At 41.4% G+C, this 23,842-nt stretch overlaps 1 protein-coding gene across 6 annotated transcripts in view; it reads left to right on the forward strand.

Annotated features, from left to right (window-relative positions):
- Positions 1 to 3,768: 3,768 nt before the first annotated feature.
- Cep192 (centrosomal protein 192) overlaps positions 3,769 to 23,842 on the forward strand; it is an 88,948-nt gene continuing 68,874 nt past the window's right edge. For 5 of the 6 annotated variants that reach the window (XR_008219233.1, XM_052742403.1, XM_052742405.1 and 2 more), the window contains exons 1-10: positions 3,769 to 3,867; positions 4,351 to 4,521; positions 11,739 to 11,906; positions 13,253 to 13,381; positions 15,121 to 15,272; positions 16,895 to 16,947; positions 19,822 to 19,942; positions 20,781 to 20,908; positions 22,850 to 22,991; positions 23,629 to 23,756. Coding sequence is in view for 5 of the 6 variants with exons in the window: in XM_052742403.1 (XP_052598363.1) it covers positions 4,412 to 4,521; positions 11,739 to 11,906; positions 13,253 to 13,381; positions 15,121 to 15,272; positions 16,895 to 16,947; positions 19,822 to 19,942; positions 20,781 to 20,908; positions 22,850 to 22,991; positions 23,629 to 23,756 (1,131 nt within the window). In the remaining variant the exon portion in view is untranslated. Of the gene's footprint in view, positions 3,868 to 3,907; positions 4,206 to 4,350; positions 4,522 to 11,738; positions 11,907 to 13,252; positions 13,382 to 15,120; positions 15,273 to 16,894; positions 16,948 to 19,821; positions 19,943 to 20,780; positions 20,909 to 22,849; positions 22,992 to 23,628; positions 23,757 to 23,842 lie in introns of those variants that run through there. The other variant, XM_052742404.1, reaches the window with a different exon arrangement.

Here is a 23,842-nt window from a genome sequence, read left to right on the forward strand (position 1 = left end):
ACATACATGTTTATTTATCAGGGGATAAATAAGTGTTACATAAAAAGGCACAGTACTAGGTGAGATTGCTCGTTGGGTAAAGATGCCTACCACGAAACCTGACCACTTGAATGCATTCCCCAGAAACCACATGGTAGGCTGAGAGACCAGCTCCTGCAGGTCGTTCTTTGACTCCGCACAAAGACTGTATTTGAGAATGAGTTTGCATGCACACAATAGAAATGTCATTAAAACAGAACATCAGTATGTAAGTTAACATTCAGAACTGACAAATGTTGACTTCAATCTCAGTACTCAGCATTATTGTTACTGTGTTTTTTTGTGGGGGACAACAGGGTTCTACATACCCCTGCTTTCTTGGGACTCACTATGTAGACAAGGCTGGCTTTGAACTCAGAGATGTACCTGTCTCTGTTTCACAAGTGCTGGGATCAAGAGCATATGATACCATGCCTGGCTCAATGCTAATTTGTAGTCAGAAAGCAAGTTTTATTTTAATATGGTTAAGTGATTAAAACCATGGAGCTAGTCATCTTACTTTGGCTTAGTTTTCTTAGGATTTGTTGAGGATTTACTTTTCAAGGCAAAAAGATGTCTTTAAAAAAAAGGTTCTAGCCAGGCGGTGGTGGCGCACGCCTTTAATCCTAGCACTCAGGAGGCAGAGCCAGGCGAATCTCTGTGAGTTCGAGGCCAGCCTGGGCTACCAAGTGAGTTCCAGGAGAGGCGCAAAGCTACACAGAGAAACCCTGTCTCGAAAAAAAAAAAAAAAAAAACCAAAAAAAAAAGGTTCTGTTTTTAATTATGTTTATGTGTGAGTGCATGCATTCGTGAATTCAGGTGCTCTTGGAGTCCAGAAGAGGATGCCAGATTTCCTGGAGCTGTCATTACAGGCATCTGTGAGTTGCTGGACATTGGAGCCAGGAACCTAACTTGGGTCTTCACTTAGAGTCATCTCTCCAGCCCAAAGAGATGTATTTTAAAAAGCATTTCATATGTGCAAATAAATATGTTTTTCACACTGGTGACGTAATTGTTATGACCTTGTATTTAGAGCATCGTAAATTAGAGATGATAAAGATTAGATAGGATAGAGCCTATTTTAATTAAAGAGACATTTGAGTTGTGTTTAATGATGTCAAGTAAGCCAGACATGGTGGTGCATGTCTGTAGTCCCAGCACTTGGGACGTTGAGGCAGGAAGATTTTCATGATTTGGAGGCCAGCCTGGCCTGCATAGCAAGACCTATCACTAAAAGGAAAAAAAATACTGCCTTTAAAATTAGCATTGCAATGTGAAAAGAAATTCTTTTAAATACTTCCTAAGAGTTTTGTTCAAGGGGTGAGTTGTAGACTTAAGTAGGATTAAAGCAAGGTGTCTAAAGATAATTCTATTTCAGAATTAACAGTTCATGTCTTAGAGATTTCAGTGGCTTTATTGTAGAGTTAGAATGAGACTTGAGAACCAGTCTCCAATTTAATTTAGTCTAATATACTAATGCTGTATGCTGGAAGATATGTGAAAAAAGGAAAGGTAATCAATGAGCCCACAAATTCAGTTTAGTGAGAAAACATGTCTAAAGTATATTGAATAGTGCGTTCTGACATACAAAATCGTGACTGCATGATAAGTATAAAAGCTACTGACTTGCATTAGCTGGCGGAATTTGGAAGAGATGTGGCATTTTCATGGGTTGAACAGTTCGGGGGGGGGGGGGACGACAATAGGGTTCTTTTCAGAGAACATGATTTTTAGGAAAGTGAGATTAATCTAAATGCATATCTTGTAACTGGGATTGGATATTGACAGGCATTCCACTGAAAGCAATTGGTACAGGAGCATCAGGCTTTTTATTTTTTGTTTTGGATAGGCATCACCTCTAATGCTTTGGAAGGCACCGATGGTTGTAGGACCTCTATGGCTCTAAGTTCTATAAAGATTTGTAAGTTACATTGGGAATTCCATTTTTCTTTATAGTTGGCAGGTAAGGTAAGATGCTGGTGTAAGACAGTTGCTCCTACCTGTTGAGTACCAAGTGCTTCCATGCACCAGCGCTTTCCCAGGTACATGAATTGAACCACCCAGGGCTCCAGTTAGTCCCATTTTACAGACGAAACTGATACGGTTCCCATTTAGGCAGGTTAGCATTAGAGTTCAGGCTTTTTTTTGTTTAACATACATATATATCCTTTGATATATTCATCTCTGTCACCAGAGAATCAACAGGTTGCTGAGTGTTTTGGGGCAAGTTCTGGTGACTTTAGGATTGTGGCTATTTCTTGGGAACTCAGTGGTACAGGGTGAAGGACACGTTGCACAGCTAACCTCCAATTGGGTTAAGATCCTTTGTGAAAGAAGGGGAGTCTATCAATTCCTTTGAGGCCCAGCTGAGCAGTATGGAAGTCCCTTTTTTTTTCTTTTACCCTTTTTCTTTTTTTTTTTTTCCTTTTCCTCCCACTCCTCCCCTCCCCCTCCCCCCCCCTTCCAGACGGTATGTAGCCCTGGCTGTCTTGGAACTCACTCTGTAGATCAGGCTGCCTTGGTTACCATATCCTCCTACCTCTGCCTCCTGAGTGCTGGGATTAAAGGCAGTGTGCCACTACCGCTTGGCAGGCCTTTTTTTTTTTTTTAAATTGGATGTGAGCAATACACAAGTACCACAAAAGGGAAAAAAAAGTTTGACGAACACAGAATAGTAGATAAAAGCACCATTCATTTTTTAAAATAAGCTTCGATTTTCTAAGGCAGTGTCTTAGTATTGTAAAGGCTGGGGGCCCTTGGGCACTGTATCCTACGTCCTCAGGCAGCCAAACGCAGGGATCATGGGTGTGCGCCATTAATAGGCATTGTTTCCGGAAAGTAACCCTCAAGAGGTTAGCCAAGAGTTGACCACCCAGGAAGCTTTTGGGTGGAAAATTATCAAGTAAATAGATAGCTTTCCCGACGAGTCTAACCTCAGGTACAGCAACTGTTGATTTTCTATCTCCTTTCTCTATGTTTAAGTTTTTGTTTTGTTTTTTGGTTGGTTTTTCTGGACAGGGTTTCGATCTGGCTCTCTGTAGACCAGGCTGACCTTGAACTCAGAGATCCGCCCGCCTGCCTCTGCTTCCAGAGTGCTGGGATTAACAATGTGTGCCACCACCTCCCTACATTTAATCCTTTCTTAAAAAGATATTGAAAGTTGAAGTTAAGGAATTAGCTTAGGAAAAGAGAGCCCCTTCCCCTTTAAGATTGTGTTTGATATTTTAAGATAGACTATAGGATTTTTCAGATAAAAGAGTTTGTGCTGGGCATAGGCAGTGATGGGATTTGTGTGGTCTATGAAGAATGGCAGCTAAGGAAGAATTTTCTTTCCCTGGTCGGTACCAGCTCTATCCTCGGCGATTAGGTGTAGTAACTAGCTGTCGTGACACGTGTATCCCAAGGAATGATTTGTTGAAAGCAAACCATAAAGTCCCTGTATCTACCAAACGGCGATATGAAAAAACAGCGGGGACATTTCGGCCGGACTTTTTCCCTTGTGTGTAAGGTGACTTTCGGTGCCTGGGGGGTGATCTCAAACTGAGTAAGCCATCTCAAGACTTGGAAGGCGGCGCCTAGTGGAAGGCTTCTCCCAGCCCAGGCAGCGCGGCTTCGGGCCTTCAAATCGAGGGACGCGCGGCCTCCACCAATCACAGGCTTGTGCCGGCCCCTTCCCGACGCCTAGTCCAATCCGGTGCGGGCGCAGAGACCACGCCCCTAGCCCCCCGAGGGAGGGGCACATCGCGGGCTTCCGCGCCGCGCGCATGCGCACTTGCAGCGCCGCGGAGCCGCCCCTTCCGCGGACGTTTTCCCCAGCGCTCGTGATTCTGGAGCTGGGGTCTTGGCCCGGTGAGGAGGGCCGTCGGTGGTGTGGACCTGGGGGGCCGGCCAGGGCTCCGATTTGGGGCCCGCGCTGCGGCTGCTGGGGGCGGCGGAGACGGCCCGGCCTGGTGGGGACATGGGCTGGAGGCTGCTCTGTGAGATCAGGGGCCCGCCAGGGGCCCGGGGCTCCCGGCCTGGCCGTGGGCTTTGGAGCCGCCGCGTCCGTCTTTCCTCCAGTCGGGCCAGGGACTGCCCGCTTCTGAGGGAGGGCCTCAGGGCCTCTGCGCTTTGCAAAGTGCTCTGGCGACCGCTTTACTCTGTTGTGATGGGCGGGCCTGCCCTTTTGACTGACTCTCACCCTGGAGGTAACGTTTTTGGTTGGCTCCGAGGGGAGGGCCCTTATGTCAGCCGGTGTCTGCTAAGCTTCATTCACACTTTTTTCCTAACAGCTGATGCAAGATGAAAAGACTGTTTACCGTCCCCTCTTTTTGCTTTGCTCTTGATTTTTAGACTTTGTGTGGTTAAGCATGAGGTCCCTTTGGACACAGTCGTTTGGAGGACAGCTGTGTATATGACAATACTTCCATTTGCAGTTACCATTTTGAGGTCATGCTTCTGGTATTCTCATTACTCCCGAACCAACTTTTTCTTCAAATTACAGCTTTGTGGGCCACGTTCACGGTAAGTTTTAAAAAGTTATATACAAAAATGTCTACCTAATTTTGACATGTATCACGGCGTGCTAATAGTTAACTGATGATTGCTGGCAACCGTGACTGTGTTTTGAGTTCCACAGGATGTACTTTTTAAATGTAACTATATACATAGACCTGTTAAGACTACAGGAGGTAATCTTTTATGTGCCCGTGAATGTCATTTATTAAATACAAGTAAGCCCATGCGTGAAAATTGAGGCCCCTAAACCCTTTTAAGAAAATAGCAAGATGGCCAGCCTGGTCTACAAAGCAAGCTCCAGGACAGCTAAGGCTACCCAGAGAAACCCTGTCTTGGAAAATCAAGGGAAAATAAAAGTAAAATAGCAAATGAAATTGTTAAGGTGGCTACTTGTTTAAAATACAATATTAGGACAGAATGGATAGCATTGTATTATCTTCACATTACATGGTGGGTAAAGGATTAGTGAGGCAATTAGGGCCTTTTCCCATGTAGGAAAGCTTTAGGAATGTGCCGTATGCATGAGTGGGGTTTTGTTTTGCTTAGTTTTGAAATTTTATTATCATTACATTATTTTGTGTACATGCACATGTCAGGATAACCTGTGGGAGTTGGTTCTCTCCTATCTCATAGGTCCTAGAGATCCAACTCAGGTTGTCAGGCTTGGTGGCAAACACCTGATGAGCCGTGTGCTGTTTGTTTGTTTTTAATTTTTTTTTCTTTGGTTTTTCGAGACAAGGTTTCTCTGTGTAGTTTTTAGTGCTCTGTAGCCCAGGCTGGCCTCGAACTCACAGAGATCCACCTGGCTCTGCCTCCCGAGTGCTGGGATTAAAGGCGTGCGGCACCACCGCCCGGCTAAATTTTGTTTATACAAGATCCTCCTCTGTAGCTCTGTCTGGCATGGCACTGGCGGTGTAGCCCAGGCAGGTCTGAAACTTGAGGCAGTTCTGCTTCAGCCTCCTGGAGTATTGGTGTCCAAGACTAGACATAGGGGGGATAGTTGGAACACTTGTGCAGTGGCTTAAAATATAATGGGCAGCATGCATTGGGAATAAGCAGTGCGTCTCAGCCCTAGAGAGACATTTGAAATTAGAAACATTCCAAGTTGGTAACTGGGGCTGGAGAGATGGCTCAGCAGTTAAGAGCACTGGTTGCTCTTCCAGAGGACCCAGGTTCAATTCCCAGCACCCACCTGGCACCTCACAACTGCCCACAACTTCAGTTCTAGGGGATCCAACACCCTCACACAGATATACATGCAGGCAAAACACCAGTGCACATAAATGAAATGAAATCATTAAAAAAAAAGAATAAATTGATAACTGTGATAGCAGGAGAGATTAGAATGATCTCCAGGTTGTGAAACTGATAATGAAGGCTGTTGGGGCTGGAACTGAATTTGATTAGGGACCGCTTTTCTTAGAAGGTAACATTTAAGTTGAGGTCAAAGTCAGAAAGAATATAGGTATGCACTTATCTGGGAGAAGAATAATGTACGCCCTGAGATGCGCATCGACTTCGGAGTATTACAGGATGTGTGAACAAGCCTGAGTGGGGAGAGAGACCAGAAGGGAAAGTAAACCGTTTTTAGTAGGGGAATTGTGGTCCTTTAAATTACTGTGTGTGAGGTGACAGGGTGACAGTGTGGAAACTGGAGGTCTCTAAGGTGGGTGGCAGGATTAGAGTCAGATGTACACTGTTTGAGGATAGCTTTTGGACATTGATTTTGCACTCAGGAATGCACTGCAGCCGTTCTTGTGTTTTGTTTGAGTATCTATTGAATTTAATTGGCTTCAGGGGAGGTCTGTAACTTCCAGGTGATAGCCCTACTTTCTGACAGTGTTTACCCTAGAGGCATTTGAATTCAGACCTGTATCGTGTAATATGTAACCTGTGTTATATGAAGTCTGGAAACTAGTGTATGAGGAGCAGAGAGAGGCGGAAGATGTCCGACGAGACAGAAATAGTAACTGGGAAGTGGTCTCCTGGACACTTGGCTGTGAAGGAAGGTGAGAAGGTAGCCAGAAAGGCAGGGAAAGATCAGGCAGATGGTGTTCTCTTTGCCTTCTCCATTCTGATGTAGGAGAACTTTGAACATGCTTGTAGAAATGAAGATGAGAAATGTCATTAGAAGAAAGGAAGGAGTCAAGTGTAGTGGTGTATGCCTGTAATAATCCTGCCACTTGGGAGACTGGGCAGGAGGATGTGTGTTCCAGTCCAGATTGGGTTATATATAGCAAGACCCTGTCTTTTTAAAACAAACGAAGGAAATGACCAGGGGGGAAGGTAGAGACCTGGAAGAATGGCAGGATTCCGGTTGTGTTATTGAAGTGTGGCCGTTGAGATTTGATGAGGGATTGCATTTCAGGGGTTGAAGGTAGTGTCAAAGGATTCCGTGACTAAGGTTTTTGGTATAACTGACTAGGGGTTGGAGTTGCCATTTTTTTTTCTGGTTCAGAAGATTGAATAGATTTTTTTTTTTTTTTTTGAAGGCATGAGGAGGATACAGAATCATGATTTATACTTTGGGTGCTTGTTAGATATCTAATACCTAGGGCCTGTGGGAGGGGCCCAGACTGGAGATCTACATCTCACATAGGATTTAAAGCTTTGAAACTGAAGGCAGATACTCAGAAAATGTAGGTGGAAGAGATGCAGGACTGTGCTCCCTCTGGAATTGCTGGAGATAAGGAGAAAGAAAAGGAGCAGCTGGGAGAGCAAGAGGAGAGTGGTAGCTGTGTCTCAAAAACCATGTGAAATAGTTTCTCAGTAAAGGAATAATCATCTGAATCCCCTTCTGTTAGGCTGAAGATGGTGAGGACTAAAACTTGCCTGCAGTTTTTTAGGGTTCAGCAACAGGGAGGTCACTGGTAGTAAAGTTGACAAGCACTGTTTGGATGGAGTACATTAGGAGGGGTCCAGATGTGATTCCTATTAGGGAGGGAGTATGTAGTAGAGGGAGCGTCGAGTGGTCAGGTGGCAGCTAAGGGGTAGCAGGGAGTCGGGGATAGAGGGAGGACCAACAACAGTAGGTAAAGCATGGGAAGGAACATGCAGAGAGGCTTTGGTGAGAAGGGTTGGGATCGAATGTAGAGGGAAAAGGAGAGCTCCAGGCAGGAGCTTGGACACGTAGAACCAAGTCGATTTTTATAGCTCTTAAATGCTTTTTTCCTTGAAGCATAAGTAAATCAGTCCACACTGCCTGAAATCTAGGCATTAGTCATCAATCGTAGCATCATCTTTTATTATTACTAGAGCCTGGTCCCCAAACTCTTGTCAGTTGCAGGATATAGACTCAAGTTTTAGGGTGGTGGAGTTGAATATTGGGCTTTGCTCATGTGAGGTAAATGATTTACTTCTAAGCCATCTCCCTAGGCCTCTTACTACTTTTTGTTTTGAGACAAGATCTCGAGAATTAGGGTTATCCAGGCTGGCTTTGACTGTGTGGTCATTCTGCCTTAGCCTCTGACTAGCTGGGATTGCAGGCTTGCTTCTCAAGAGCCCAAACTTTTTTTTTTTTTTTGAGACAGGGTTTCTCTGTGTAGTTTTGGTGCCTGTCCTGGATCTCGCTCTGTAGACTAGACTGGCCTCGAATTCACAGAGATCCACTTGGCTCTGCCTCCTGAGTGCTGGGATCAAAGGCGTGCGCTACCACTGCCCCGTGAGCCCAAACTTTTTGTACATATTTGAAGCTCAATTCTTTTGTGTTAATGTCACTGAATGCAATTTTTTTTCTCATCCAGTACCATAATACATTGGAATAGTTGCAATTGTTACCATAAACTTAGAGGAAAATTTAAAATCAATCAGAGTTGAGTTTGAATCTTAAAAATTGTACAAGTTTTGGAAATTTCAGTTTGGTCTCTCCAGTTTGTGTTTTCATTTGTAAAATAGCGTATTACCCCTAGTCATAAGCCTTTCTGTGGATTCAGTGAGTTAAGGTAGTAGATGGCTGATGAATTCTAATTCTCTTACTGCTTTACTTCTGTTTGTCATCCTGAAAACCATCATCTCATGCTTGTTTTTCTCATTCATCAGGAAGTGCCAGGAGCCTCATTTCCAGAAGATTTATCTTTTTATCTCATTATTTTCTTTACTGAGATTCACATAGAGCTTATCTAGTAGGCACTCTGATTTTTTTAAATTAAAATTAAAATATAATTACATCACTTTCCTCTGTTCCTTTTCTTTCCTACAACTCCTTTTATATCCTTCCCCCAAATTTCTCACTTCCTCTTCAGTTATAATTACACACACACACACACACACACACACACACACACACACAGTCCAGTCAGTGTTTCTTGTACGTACATGATTACAGGGCTGACCACCTGGTATTAGATAACCAATGAGCAGACTCCTCTCTGGGGTAAGACTATGTATTACTTCTGCTCTTAGCATCCCTTAGTTGCCTGTAGTTCTCTATGTAGGGTGGGGCCTCAGGAAACATCCCCCTTCACATTGTCTATTGGTGGTGTTCAAGTCTTGTTTCAGCAGCCATATTGTTGTGCTATCATGGCTGAAGCTTTCCTGTCATTTTTAGTGGGCAGAATCTTTTTTTTTTTCCCCAAGACTGGGTTGCTTTGAGTAGTCCTGGCTGTCCTGGAACTAACTCTTTAGACCAGGCTGGACTAGAACTCAGAGAAATCCTCCTGCCTCTGCCTCCCAAGTGCTGGGATTCAAAGTGTGTACCACCACCAGTTTAGGAGACAAAGTCTTAGGCAGAGTTTCTGGTCTTCTGATTATAGTCTTTCCATCCTTCCTTCAGTGTTCCCTGAGACTTAGGTTCAGGATGTGTTATAGATGTGACCATTGGGGCTGGGTACCCCATGATTAGTTTTTTCTGCATTTTGACTATTTTCTGTAATGGTTTCTGCTTGAAAGAGAAGCTTCGGGATTGGGGATTTAGCTCAGTGGTAGAGTGCTTGCCTAGCAAGCTCAAGGCCCTGGGTTCGATCCTTAGCTCCAAAAAAAAAAAAAAAGAAAGAGAAGCTTCTTTGGTGAAGGTTGGGAGCTACACTTACCTGCAGATATGAGAATAAGTATTTAGAATGCAGTTAGAATTATGTTGGTTAGTAAAATCATGTTAGTAGAGTCTTCTCTTAAGATCTCATGACCCTACTACCCCCTAGTAGTTGGGACCAGGAAAATTAGTCCTCAGGGAGGAGGCTTCCTGAAAGATTTTTGAAATAAAGTAGCATCTGAACACGGATCAGAGTCAAGTTGAACCAGGGGCCAATGTGAGCTTGTCCATTTTTACTGATAGAGATTTTGTGCCTGGGTCTTCTACACTTAGTGATTTGTATGCCAGTTCTGTCATTCTGCCATGCCCATGTGCCAGCTGTCTTTACTTGAAACATAGTCCTTGAATGGGCTTATGTTTTAAGCGGTATTCAAGGGAACACAGCTCAGGTGAGTGCCAGCGTGAAGTCTGGATCCACATAAAGGCTGTCTGAGTGGCGTATGGCTGTAACCGAAGCCCTGGGGGAAGGAAGCAGCGGTAAGGACAGGAGGAATCCTGGAGCTCATGACCAGTCAGCCTGGCTGACTTGATGAGTTTTGGGTCAGCGAGAGATCCTATCTGAAAAAACGACAGTAATTTCCGGCCTCCACATACACTTGTGCTCACATCCACATCCACACACTATGTGTATACTCACCTATAATTCCAGCACTTGGGAAGCTGCGACAGCAGGATTGGCATGAGTTTCAGCCCAGCTTGGGCTACCTAGTAAGTGTAGGCCAACCAGCACTATATACCAAGACACTGTCTCAAAAACCAAAACAAACAAATATAGAAACCTGTATATTTATTCTTGACACTTGGGTCGTGAGCCTAGCCCTTAACGGCTGAACCATCTCTCCAGCCTGGTTTAGTTATTCTTAAATCTATGACTGGAGTATGGTTCAGTAGTATATAACCTGAGTTTAACGTGCTCAAAGACCTGGGTTCAGTCCCTCATGCCTAAAATCTGACAAGACTAAAATAATAATCTCTGAAACCAGGAGCTAGATTGGTTGGTTTATTTTGTGTGAATGTTTATGTGTGGGGGCATGCATGTGCCACAACGTATGTATAGAAGTCACAAGACAGTTTGTAGAAGTTGGTTCTCTCTTGCCATCATGTAGATCCTGGGGATCAAACTTAGGTCATTAGGCCATTTGGCAGCCAGTGGCTCCATTCACTGACCCATTCCACTAGCCCAGGGCTAGATTTAGATTTGTTCTTACTGTTTTTATTAAGTGTTGAAAATGACTAAATGCCCACTTTTTAAAATCATTAGGATTGATTTTTTTCCTTTTTATTTATTTATTTATTTATTTATATTTAGTTTAGGTTTTTTTTTTTGTTTTGTTTTTCGAGACGGGTTCTCTGTATAGCTTTGGTGACTTTCCTGGAACTTACTCTGTAGCCCAGCCTGGCCTCAAACTCACAGAGATCCGCCCACGTCTGCCTCCCGAGTGTTGGGATTAAAGGTGTGTGCTACCACCGCCCGTTCCTTTGTATTTACTTATTTACTACTTCTATGTGTATATCTGAGTATATGTGTAGTTGTGGATATTTGAGTGCCACAGCTCATTTGTAGCTATCAGAGGACAACTTATGGGAATTGATTATCTCCTTCCATCATGTGGAAATAAACTTAAATCATCAGGCTTGACAGCAAGCATCTACCCACTGGGCCATCTTGCTAGCTCTAAATCTCAAAATTCTAAACTTACCTTAAAAATCACTACTTTTAGCCATCTTTGCTTTCCTTACTGGTTAAGTTTGTGGTAATTCATATTCCTTCCTCCACTAAACCCTGGGTAAGTCCAACTTTTTTTTCTGTACTGTGTTGGTTCTAAGAAGGTAAGTTTAGTATTTGATGTGTTTATCCTCAACTGTAAGGTAGCAAGGTATTCTTTTTTTTTGAGACAGTGCTTCTCTGAGAAACAGCCCTGGCTGTCTTAAAACTCAGCGTTGTAGACCAAACTGGTCTTGAACTCACAGAGATCTGCCTGCATCTGCCTCCCGAGTGCTGGGAGTAAAGGCTTGTGCCTGGTGGTAGCAAAGTATTCTGAAGCTTACTTTAGCTCAGAGTATTTGTTAGTAGGTATTCTTTCTTATTGATGTTGCAGAAATCTTGGTTTTTTTTTTTGAGACCTTGTTCTTTTGATCATTGGAAAATAGTATGGTAATAGAATATTCAACTTATTTAAAAATGCTGTTGTTGCAGTGAGATGGAAGATTTTCGAGGTATAGCAGAAGAGTCATTTCCAAGCTTTTTAACCAATTCACTCCTTGGTAATAGTGAGGTTTTGGAAAATGTCACTCTTTCATCAAATTTTGGCTTGCCCATTGCTGTTTCTACACTTGCCAAGAACAGACCCAGCATTGACAGCAGGTAAGACTTACTTGAACATTTTTTTCAGGTTTACAAACCCTATAATAAACTGATACACAGAGAGAGCTGGGTATGGAATGTGTTAAGCTTGAGTTTCTGGCTCCCTTCCTGCTTCTCTGGGTCACTGTCATTCTTTTATTTTCTCAGCTTACTGGTTTTAGATGCTTTCCTGTTTCATGTTCTAGAATATGTCTGAAAAGACGTCTATGAATTGAGTTTTCTAGTTATACAAGGAGACTAGTAAACTGTTTCTCAGCATCGATCTGGGGTTGTGGCTTCGGATCACTGCATCTTTTTATGTGACAGTTTCCCTTTTCACTTCATTTCAGCCAGCTTCGTGCTTTACTGTGTTTGTGTGGCTCCTTTTCTTCGCTAGCCAAGTTTATTGAATGCTTCTGATTCTTTCTTTCTGTACTGTGGATTGAACTGAGGACCTTGTGCATGTTAGGAAAGCACTTCACCACTTTCTACATCCCTAACCCTTGTACGCTCTGAAGTAACTCAGCTTTATCTTCAAATCATTTTCAGTTCCTCAGCTCAAATTTCTTTTTTGGGGTAGAGGAGTTCGAAATAGGGTTTCTCTGTTTAACAGCCCTGGTTGTCCTGGAACTCTTTGTAGACCAGGCTGGCCTAAAATTTACAGAGATCCCCTTGCTTCTACCTCCCAAGTGCTAGGATTAAAGGCATGTGCTACCACGCCTGGCCAGATCAAGTTTCTTATTCTTAGGAACCAAACCAACTTTTATTTAGTTTTTCATTTTTCTTATTCTAGTTTTATAACTGAATAAGTACATGTTTGGCTAAGTATGTTTTACTTATATCACTGTAGATGTGATGTGTGTAGTTTTCACACATGATTTCGTGTATGGTCTGGACAGTGTGTAAAATCTGACTACATTTACACATCTGACCACCTTCTCCTTCCAGCTTGACTATTTGATAAGGGATAGCATTTACCTTTGGGACAAAGGGGCTGTGGTAACTCTCCAAAAGATGATTTTTGAACACTTGGGCTCCTGTGTGTTTTTATTTGATGGTGGCTAGTTTTATTATTGTGTAGTCTTATGACATTAGTTAATTTTGAGACAGGTTTCATGTAGACTAGGTTGGCCTCAAACTTACTGTAGCTCAGCATGACCTTGAATTCCTGGTCCTCCTATTTCTATATATAATTATAAGCTACCACCATGCCCAGAGTATATAGTGTTGGGATCAAATCCAAGGTTTTGTGCATTTAGGCAAGCACTACAAAAAAATAAACAACAACAACAACAGAAAACTATATCTTTAGCCCAACAAGCTGAGTTTTAATTGTAAATAATTTGAATATTAACACTTTTGTATAGGTGTCCTGATGTCCAGGCGTCATACTTACTTGAAGGAAGGCTTTCACTTCCTTCTGTCTCATCTTCCAGTTGCCAGGGGGACACTGCTGAACCAAGACAAAGATTACAGCTCAGCTTTCAGGGTGATGAGTAAGTTCTTTTCTTCATTTGCACTCTGGTCAAGCTACCCTTTGTCTTGGGGAAAATGAATGACTTTGTCTTTGAACACTACTACTTACCATCTGTAAGACCCTTCCTTTACATCTTTTAATTGCATATTTAGCCTTTAATTTTTTTTTTTCTGACTGTGAATGAAACATACTCATTGAAAAAAGTAAAAAATATAAGTGATTATTAGGAAGGTCATCATGGTCTATTATCTGTTAACTAAAGAACAGACACTGATTACATTTTCTTTTCCTTTTTTTTTTTTTGAGACAGAGTTCTCTGTGTAGCCCTGGCTATTCTGCTGGAAATTACTCTGTAGAACTCAGAGATCCGCATGCCTCTGTCTCCTGAGTGCTGAGATTAAAGGCGTGTGCCACCACCGCCCGTCTGGTTTCTGTGTTCTTTTTGTTGATCTCCTCATGCAGTTTAAGCTTGGCCCTTGGTCTCTATCAAATGGTGTGTTTGTCACATTTTGGGATTTTTCCCTGTGGGTCTTTCTGCATCCTTTCCTGCTGTGGTGAGCTTCTGTAGACCCACACACTAGAAGTAGGTTGGAAGGAAATTACTGTTAGCATGAAATATTTCATCTGCATGCAAAATTGCAGAAGCAGATAGAAAGTTAGGTATGAGAACAGAAGTGGGAGTAGGGTTAAATATGTGCAGCCTTTATTTCCCAGGCATGGTGGCACATTGTAATGCCAGCACTTGGGAGGTAGATGCAGGAATACCAAAAGTCCAGGCTAGCCAGGTCTGCATGCACATTTTAAGGCAACCAAGAACCCAGTGAGACTCTTTATCATAACAATAACAAAACAACTACAAAACCTTTATTAATTCAAAGATTTTGCTGTTTTGGCCAACATAGTATTCCAGTGTCTATAAGTATACCTCAGTTTTAGAAAGCTGGGCTTTTTGTTGGCATAATATGTGATGTGGAGGTTTTTTTTTTTTTTTAACTCTGGTGGGGTCCTCCACCCAGCTCCCAGATAAATCACACACAGAAGCTTATTCTTAATTATGAATGCCTGGCCTTAGCTTGGCTTATTTTTTGTCAGCTTTCCTTAACTTAAATTATCCCATCTACCTTTTGCTTCTGGGCTTTTCCTGTTCTCTTCTCTAAATCTTACTCTTACTCTGTGGCTTGCTGTGTAGCTGGGTGGCTGGCTCCTGGAGTCCTCCTCCTCCTCCTCCTCCTCCTCCTCCTCCTCCGACTCCTTCTCTTTTCACTCCTCCCTCTCTTTTCTTCTTTCTCCTTCCAGATTTCTCCTATATAATATTCTCTCTGCCTGCCAGCCCCGCCTATCCTTTCTCCTGCCTTGCTATTGGCTGTTCAGTTCTTAATTGGACCATCAGATGTTTTAGACAGGCATAGTAACACAGCTTCACAGAGTTAAACAAATGCAACATAAACAAAAGTAACACAACTTAAAATAATATACTACTACAATGTGATAGATAAAAAAATTTTTCTTTGGAGAGGCAGAGTAGCAGAGAGAGATTATCCTTAGATCTGGTGGACTGTGTGCCACAGGACCCAGCATGCTTATCTAGTCCCCAGAGTGCATCTCCAGTTGCATTTTCTGGTTGGACTTAGTTTTTATTTCACTGTTTATATCTATTTTCCTTTTTGAAAGATGAAATATAGAGCTGATTAATGGACATTTTATAGATATATACCTAAGGTAACTAACATTTTGTCCTAATTCTACTCCCTCAAAAAGTTCTGCCTTAAGGAAAAAGAACTACATAGAAAGTCCACATTTGCCACTTGCTCTCATGAGACCACGAACAGAAGAGAAGCAAGCTAACATTACAACATCTATTCAGTGTCAGCGTCTTTTGGATGAAGTTTCCCCTCTGGAACAAGTACCAGGTATGAAATGTTAGAAATTATTTCATGCATACATTTTTTTTTTTTTGGTTTTTCGAGACAGGGTTTCTCTGTGTAGCTTTGCGCCTTTCCTGGAACTCGCTTTGGAGACCAGGCTGGCCTCGAACTCACAGAGATCCGCCTGGCTCTGCCTCCCGAGTGCTGGGATTAAAGGCGTGCGCCACCACCGCCCGGCTCATGCATACATTTTAATAGTTTTAATTTCCCTGTCCTTTGCTTGATGTCAGTCTTACGTTTCTGTGCTGTGATAAACAAATGGATCTCCTTTGCCCTGGAAACCGTGCTGTTGATATGACTAGCGTGCTTATGTTTAGAACAAAGAGCACATTGCTGGTACTCTTTCCTTCCACCAACCTAACTTATTTTTGTATTAATATAATGGATGAATTAGAAATTCTAAAATTATTATTTCTAAGACAATCAAGTTTATACTTTTGAAATACTCAGATGAGTCATTTAAAATTTTTTTATTAATATATAATTATTTTATTTTTTTCAATTAAAAAAAATTTATTCTTATATGTTACCTACCAACTGCAGTTTCCCCTCCCTCTTTAAAAATTTATTTTAAAGTAGATATTAAAATGCATACATGATGGTAGAAATGGGAAATGGTGGCTGAATGTGGTGATATATATCTGTAATCGAAGTATGAGGAAGCAGAGGCAGGAGAATCTCTGTGAGTTTGAGGCCAGATGAGTCTATATAGCAAGTTCTAGAACATCTAGGACTACACAGTGAGGCACTGTCTCGAGAGAAAAGACAACAATTACCACCCCATCCTGCCCCTCCCCCCCAAAAGAAAGAAAATAGTGCAGCTGCTTTGGAAGTCAGTTCGATAGTACTCAAACATTAAAATAGACTTACATATATATCAGTCAAACGGTGATAAATGCCTGGAAAACCCTAAGTGGAGAAAGGATTGATTGTAGCTTTTCGTTTCTGTGACCTTGTCCATGCTTGGCTGGTCGCACTGCTGTGGGCATGACTGTTGTGGTGGGAGTATATGGTGGAGCAAACCTCTGACTTCTGGTCATGGGGCAGAGACAGTTCTAAGTCCTGCTGCTTGGGGATCAGACTTGGGGTCTCACACATGCTCAGCAAGCACTGGCCATGGAGCTGTGCTCCTGTACTCTATTCATTTATTGTGACTCTCCCTACATTGTAAGATTTCAGGTGTTGTTTCCTTCTATATATTTTAGACTACATCTCCAAATGTACAAACCTTTTATGATCAGAGTGCTATTATCAGTTGGTCAACTTAAATCTTACCTAGTGCTCCAGCACGGCAGCCCCTACTAATGTGCTTGAATTGAGGTCTGAGGATCATTTGTTTTGTCCTGTATGCCATGCCGTTGAATAAGGGAGGCCTGTCGTTGATAGCTTATTTCTGTATTTGGACTTCTCTGCTTGCTTATGTGGAGGTCATTTCTCTTCCCCTTACTAAATCTTATTCCTGTACTATCATTCCTGTATTATCATCTGAACATGCTTCAATTCTGTTTCAAGATAAGAAAAACGTTTAGTTCATTTATTTGTTGCTTTTAAGTATGATTGTGTTGAATAATAATCTGACCCCTCAGTTTTTGTTGTTTCTTCAATAGACTCAGCTCTTGATTTTCACTTAAAATCATGGATGAGTAACCAAGAACACAAGGTAAATTTTTGTATTTGTTGTCAATGTGTGGAGTGCTATAATGGAGTAGAAGTTCATATTTCTCTCTCTCTCTCACACACACAGAGAAGCTTGTACATAACAGAACTTTTGTAGCAAAATTGGAAGTTTAGCAGTGCTTGGTGGTATATACCTATATTCCTAGCACTTGGGAGACTGGCTGGGAGGGTTGCTGTGAGTTTGAGGCCAATTTGGGCTCTATGGGAAGTCTCAATGTCTTAGATCCTTTTCCCGTTGCTGTGGTAAACACCCTGAGGAAGACAAGGGAAAAAGGGCTAAAAGGGTTTCTTGTAGCTCACAGTTCCACATTGCGGTCCCTTATAACTGGGAGTTTACAGCAGCACGAGCTTGAGTACCCAGTTCTAGGAAATCCATAATTGGGAACAGAGCAAGGAATTGCAGGCATGCCCAGGTTTAGATTGCTTTCTCTGCTCTTTTTTTTTGTGTTTTGAGACAAGGTCACTCTGTAGTCCTGGCTGTCCTGGAACTTGCTATGTAGAGCAGGTTGGCCTTGAACTCACAGAGATCTGCCTGCCTTTGCCTCAGGAGTGTTGGGACTAAAGGCATGCACCACCATGCCTGGTGTCTCTCCACTCTTATGCAACCTTGGATTCCCTGCTTAGGGAATGGCACCACCTATAGCAGGTGAGTCTTTTCACCTTAATTAATGTAATCAAGGTAATTGCATTAGAGAAACCCAGAGACCTATCTCCTAAGTGATTCTAACTTCTGTCAAGTTGAAACCCTAACCATCACCTTCTGTCAAAAAAACAAAGGTGGGGTGGTTTACCTCTAGTAATAAGGACATTCAAAGGTAGTTCTTTCTGGATGTGGTGGTGCTTGCCTTTGATCCCAGCACTTGGTCTCTGAGTTCAAGACCAGCCTGTTCTACATAGTGAGTTCCAAGCCAGCCACATAGTGAGACCATGTCTCAAAAAAAAAAGTTGTTCTAAGTATTTATTGGATTAGCTGAGTCCTGTCCTGTATCAATGTAAAATCACATTGACATGCAATGTTTTTAATCTTGAAATTAGGCATATTTTGCAATTAACTCTTAAGTTGGTATCTGTTGTTTAATATATATTAAATATTGGTGTGAAATAAATGACACAAGGAAGTGTTAAATTTTCATTCTGGGCCTTACCTGTTTTTAGTAAATTGCTCATGCCCTTTAGTGTTAGCTGGTTCTTGGGTTGGGCAGAATAGAAATAAGTAGTTCTAAGAAATGATAGGAAAGATTGCTTGGACTAAGGTTACTTATTCCATCTTTTTTTTTTTTTTAAATGCCGAATGCTGTTTATTGGAGGAGGGAAGAGGTCTTAAATACAGGCTTACAGCACAATGGGAGAACCCCGGAGGGCAGTTGTTTTACAATCTTGCATTCAAGCTGTTAATGCCCATTATGCAGGATACACAGACAAGGAACTTCCCTTAAGCATTCAGGAGGGTAGAACTGGCAGGGAATTAGCATAGGAAGGATATCAAGATCAAGGTCAGCAAGCAAGGCAACAGTTACCCAAAACGGGGACCAGGACCCTACAGGTCCCCCTTTTACTAAAAAATGAGCTTCTGACTTAGGTTGTGTGGGACGTCAGCAGGTCACCTTACCCGTCATGGAGACGCCTGCCCAGGCCACACAGGCGCTCTGTCTTAGGTTGGTGAGCGCCCCCTAGGTATTACCCGTCTCTGAATACTCATTATCATACAGGCTCAATCATGTGTGAGTTGCAGAGTTAACTGCTGCCAAAGGTCTCAAAGTGGCACTGGGCTTGCAATCTGTGTGTTCGACACAGAAAGGACCAACAGAGGTCCTATCCCATCCATAGCCAGTAGGCTAAAGGCAACTGAGCCATTCATTCCCTTCCTTAACGAGCCTTGCTGCAAATTGGAGTCCTTGTAAGATGGTATCCCAAAAGCAAATGGAACTTGAGTTTATAAATTTGTAATTTTCAAAGCCAGTCGAAATGTATGTAACTATTGAATTAAATTTATCATGCCCAATAGGATGAAAGATTAATTAACTGTTGTAGCTACTTTTGCTGCCAGGGTCTCCACTGTGCTAGCTGTAGTAAGCAATTATGAAATGGTAATCCCAGAAACAGTAGCAGCGGTGGCCGCCACTGCTATGACAGCAACAACGGCAGCAGCAATGTCAGATTCTCTTCTGGAGCGTGTGGACATCCACTGACATGGACACAACTCCAGGAACACGAACCGCCAAGGCCCCTTTTTCTTGATCCCAGCACGAGTTCCTAGGCTTATGTTACTGCTTGCCAAAGCTGGCCATATTGGGCTCTCAATCCCCATTGGCATCGGAAGTGGAGAGTTTTTCATTAAGGCCCAATAGGTCTCTGCCGTGTTGGGTTTCAGCAGCAGTCACAGGGCGCACACCGCTCAGGAATCCAAAGAGGAACCTCATTGTCCTGAGAAAAGACATAAACAGAACCCCGGACCTACACCACCACCAGATTGGGTCTCCTTCAAGTGCTAGTAAAAAGATCCTTCCATTGTTCCAGAGGGTGATTTGCAACAGGAGACCTCCAGTGCTTATCTGCAGTTATTCCAGCTTTCTTAATGCATTCACTTGCTGTAGCAGGCCTCGCATTGCCCAAATTCAGTTGTGTGGTGTATTAACTGTGTTCCTAGCTCTCTAAGCTGTGGAGGCAGTTTGTTAGGGCCTTAATTTGAAGGTGGGTCAGTGCGGGTGGTAGAGTAGGGCAAGAAGGGAAGTTACTAGTCCCTGTAAAGCCTGGAATTCTTCATTGACTGACCTGTATTTTCCACTGATTAACGGCATTGCAGATTAAATAAATACTTGGTCTTTTTTGTTGCCCTGTGCCCTTTGTTTCCTTTTAGACTGTCATGCCTGGTGCTAGGAAGCATATTGAAGACAAGACTCCAGACAGTGATTTCAGCCATACCAGCTTATTAGAAAACGAGAGACTTTTAACACTCACAAGCCTGGAAGACTCCTCTGGTACTACAGAATGGCTGTTTTCTGCCTTCCCTTTGCCACTTCCCTTTTTGTCTACATTGTAGTAGTCATTATACTTTGGGTGGGTTATTTTCCCCCCTGTCTTTTCTTTCTTCCTTTAACACTCTTCTGAGTGGCAGAGTTTATTTTTAATTTTTAATTTCTTTTGAGACAGGGTCTCACTATGTAGGCTGGTCTAGATTCCGTAGGTAGATCAGGCTGCCCAGAAACTCACCACTGATCTGCCTCCTATGTGTTGGTATTAAAAGCATGGGCTACCTAAGTGTTGGCATTAAAGACATGGGCTACCACTCCCAGCATTATTTTTATTTAATTTTTGAGTGAAAAGATCTTGCTGTGTAGCTCACACTGGCTTTGATTTCATGATCCTTCTGCTTCACAGATAATTATATCAGTTGATCTCTCTCTCTGCCGTGCTGTTTTTCCTTTTCTTCTGTGGTCCTGGGTCTTCAACGCTGTACCTCAGACATGTTAGACAGACACCAACCACTGAATTGTATCCTAAACCCTCCCCCAACTTCTCTGATTTCTTTTTTGAGACAGACTCATGTAGCTGTAACTGTCCTGAAACTTGCTCTGTAGACTGGGGTGGCCTTGAATTTGCAATCTTTTTTTTTTGTTCCTGCCTTCTAAGTGTTAGGAATTTATGGGTATGCACTACCTCACCTGGCTTTATGATAGTTTCTGAGGCTAAGCATAAAAACAAAATTATGTCATCCACTGCCCCGTTTATGTTTATCAGCCTTTGTTATTAAAAATTGTGTGTAGTTCAGTTTCTATTTGAAAATCTATCTTATTTTTCATTCTACTTTATCAATAGATGATGATATTAATGATGAAGAATTTTATGATGATCATTTAGAAGCATATTTTGAACAGCTGGCTATTCCAGGGATGATATATGAAGCAGGAGGACAGGAGTCACCAGAAAATGTTTTTAAGTTACCTGTAAGTGATTTCTGTCAAGTATGTCTAGTCTTTTTTTTTTTTTTTTTTTTGGATTATTATTATTTATTTGTTTATTTTTGAAATTTGATATTGTAAATTACTGTGTGTCTCATTAGTTTTTTTTTTTTTTTTTTTTAATGTTGCTGTTTTGAGATACAGTTTCATGTAGACCATTCTGGCCTCTACTTACTATGTAGCTGAGGATGACCTTGAACATCTCATCCATCTGCCTCTACCTCCCCAGTTGCTAGGATTAGAATTTTGTACCACCATATCTGGTTCATTTCATGTTAACATTAAACTTAAGACTGTGGTTTTCTGTGGACTTAAAACTGATGAAAAATTTGATTTCTCTCTCTCTTCTCTTACTTTGCTCTCAACTAAGAAAGTAAAAAAGGAAGTTAAGAATTCCAGCACTTGGGAAACTGGATTAGGATTTCAAGGCCAACCTAGGTTATATACAAGAAGGCAGAAAAATGAAGAAAGTGTAGTCCATGGGCATCCTTTTATGCATTGAGCAATTAATATTTTGTTGCCATTTTTTCTCCCTCTGAATCATTTGAAAATAAATTGCATATGATTTGTGACTGTACACTAGATTTATCACCAGTGAGTAAGAGGCATTTCCCCACATAATCACAATGCTGTTAATCTACTTTTGATGCAGTAGTTTAAAATTAAAATATATTTATATGTGTGGGTGTTTTGCTGGCATGTATATTTGTGGACTAATTGCATGCCTGGTGCCCTCAGAGGCCAGAAGAGGGTGTCAGATCCTTTGGGACTGCAGGTACAGATGGTTGTAATCCACTAAGTGGGTTCTAGAACCAGACACAAATCCTCTAGAATAGCAGCCAGTATTCTTTGTAATCAGATGTTTCCTGTCCCCACCGACTAGTCCCAAATAATCACTTAGAGGCTTAATAGTACTAATAAATGCTTGCCTGATAGCTCAGGGTTGTTACTAGATAACTTTTACATTTAAATTAACCCATTTTTATTAATCTATGTATTACCACGTGGCTCATGGCATGTTACCTCATTTCTACAGTCCTGTTTTTTTCTGCAGCTAGCTGGTCTTCTGACTCCACCCTCCTCCTTCCCATCATTCTCAGTATGGTTTTCCTTCCTAATTTCCTGCCCAGCTATCTGCCTGTCGGCTTTTTATTAACCAATGAGAGTAATACATATTCATAATGAGAAAAGGATTGTTCTACAGCAGTTCTTAACCATTGAGCCATCTCTCTAGCGCCTGATACATTGTTTTAAATTAATGTCCATATTCTAATTTGCTCAGTTATCTCTAAAATGTTCTTTAGTTTTACTGTTTATGATTCATAATTTAATCAAAGGTTATATGGCCTGTAGTTGCTGTGTTTCTTTATTCTAACTTCGCAATTCTTTTATACATTAAGCATTTTATAAGATGTAGGCTCTTTGTTTTGTAGAATGACCCATAATCTGGAAACTTCTGATTACTCTTTCCCCTGATTCGAATAGGTTAAACATTTGGAAGAATTCTAGTGATTGATTTTTCTCATGAGCACGTTGATTAAACATATGCAGTGCTGTGTATTCACTCCTTAACAGCAGTAGACAGACACATTTGTGTTTGTACCATTTTTGTGTTTGATAATGTCATTGTTGGTCATATGTCTCTTGATGCAGATGCTTTTTCCTTTGTGATTAAATCATTTGTGTGATGACATATACAGGAGTTGTAAACATCCTGTCTCCAGCAAAGTCTTCACAAACTGGTGGTAGTTTAATTGCTAAAGCCTCTTGGAATAAAATATTAATTACACTGGTGGTTGCCATGGTGGTTTTTCTGATTTTTCCCTTATTTTCTATTTGGCATCCCTCAGTAAAGCAGACATTCTGTTCTCGACATTTTCCTCAAAATGTTCTTTTTTAATTTAAAAGAGGATATTTTCTTAACAGGCAAATGAAAACAATATCTTAAACTGTGAGTTCCAATTAGAAAATAATAGCTCTCTGATTTCCCATGATGCATGTACTTCAGGAAGTTCTGGAACAACTCAGAGAGAGTCTGAGGAAGGCCATGGTTGTCTCCCTGGGACCAGTAAGTGTTAAAGTATGATTTTTTTTTTTTTTCTTTGCTTGTTTGAGACAAGGTTTCATATAGTAACTTAGACTGGCCTGGATCTTACGGTATATTCCAGATGGACAAACTCATTGAAATCTTGCAGCCTTAGCCTATTGACTTCTGAAATGTTAGGCATGAGCCTCCATGTCTGTCTCTCCTTTGTTCTTAAATTTGGGTTTGAGTTTATCTTTTTAGAAAAAAAAAATCTTTCCTATGATTTGTTATCAAATAACTCATTTTCTCTTAAAATCTTCAGCCTAAAAACTTTGAGTCTATGTTTTAATACCTGAGCAGAAGATCAGTTACCTCTTACACAAGAAATAGTTATGGTAATGCCTGTGTGAATTGGTTCTGCTAGAAATACAGTTATATGTTCTTGGGTTGGGATTTTAAATGGTTGCGTACTACTCAGACATTTGAGAACTAGAAATCAACTTTCTGTATGCCCCCTGGTTTCTGATGTGCATTCCCTTACTGATGCTTATTTTCACTTGTTTCCAGTTTTCTAAATTTGTCATATGAATACTAAGTATTAAGCTAAAAAGACAGAGTTATTACATTAGACTACCTAAACGTTGACATTTTCCATTTAACCTTTTTTCTTTGTTTTCAGGTGGCTGTGCAGGTATTGTAGATAATATAAAGCAGATAGATAGTGTATCATCATTTTCTTCTCATACCTGGAAAACTGAGAAGGAAGGGGCACACAATTTGAAGGATATTGTTCCAGATCAAAGCAGAGTAAGTTGATAAGCATTGTATTTCAACTTCCTTCGAATCTCTCATGTTTGTATGATACCAGATTTTCAAAATAAGCAACCACTGTT

The sequence above is a fragment of the Peromyscus californicus genome, unplaced genomic scaffold (assembly GCF_007827085.1).
Source record: "Peromyscus californicus insignis strain IS unplaced genomic scaffold, ASM782708v3 Scaffold_17__1_contigs__length_78620276, whole genome shotgun sequence".
In the NCBI taxonomy this organism is placed as follows: domain Eukaryota; kingdom Metazoa; phylum Chordata; class Mammalia; order Rodentia; family Cricetidae; genus Peromyscus; species Peromyscus californicus.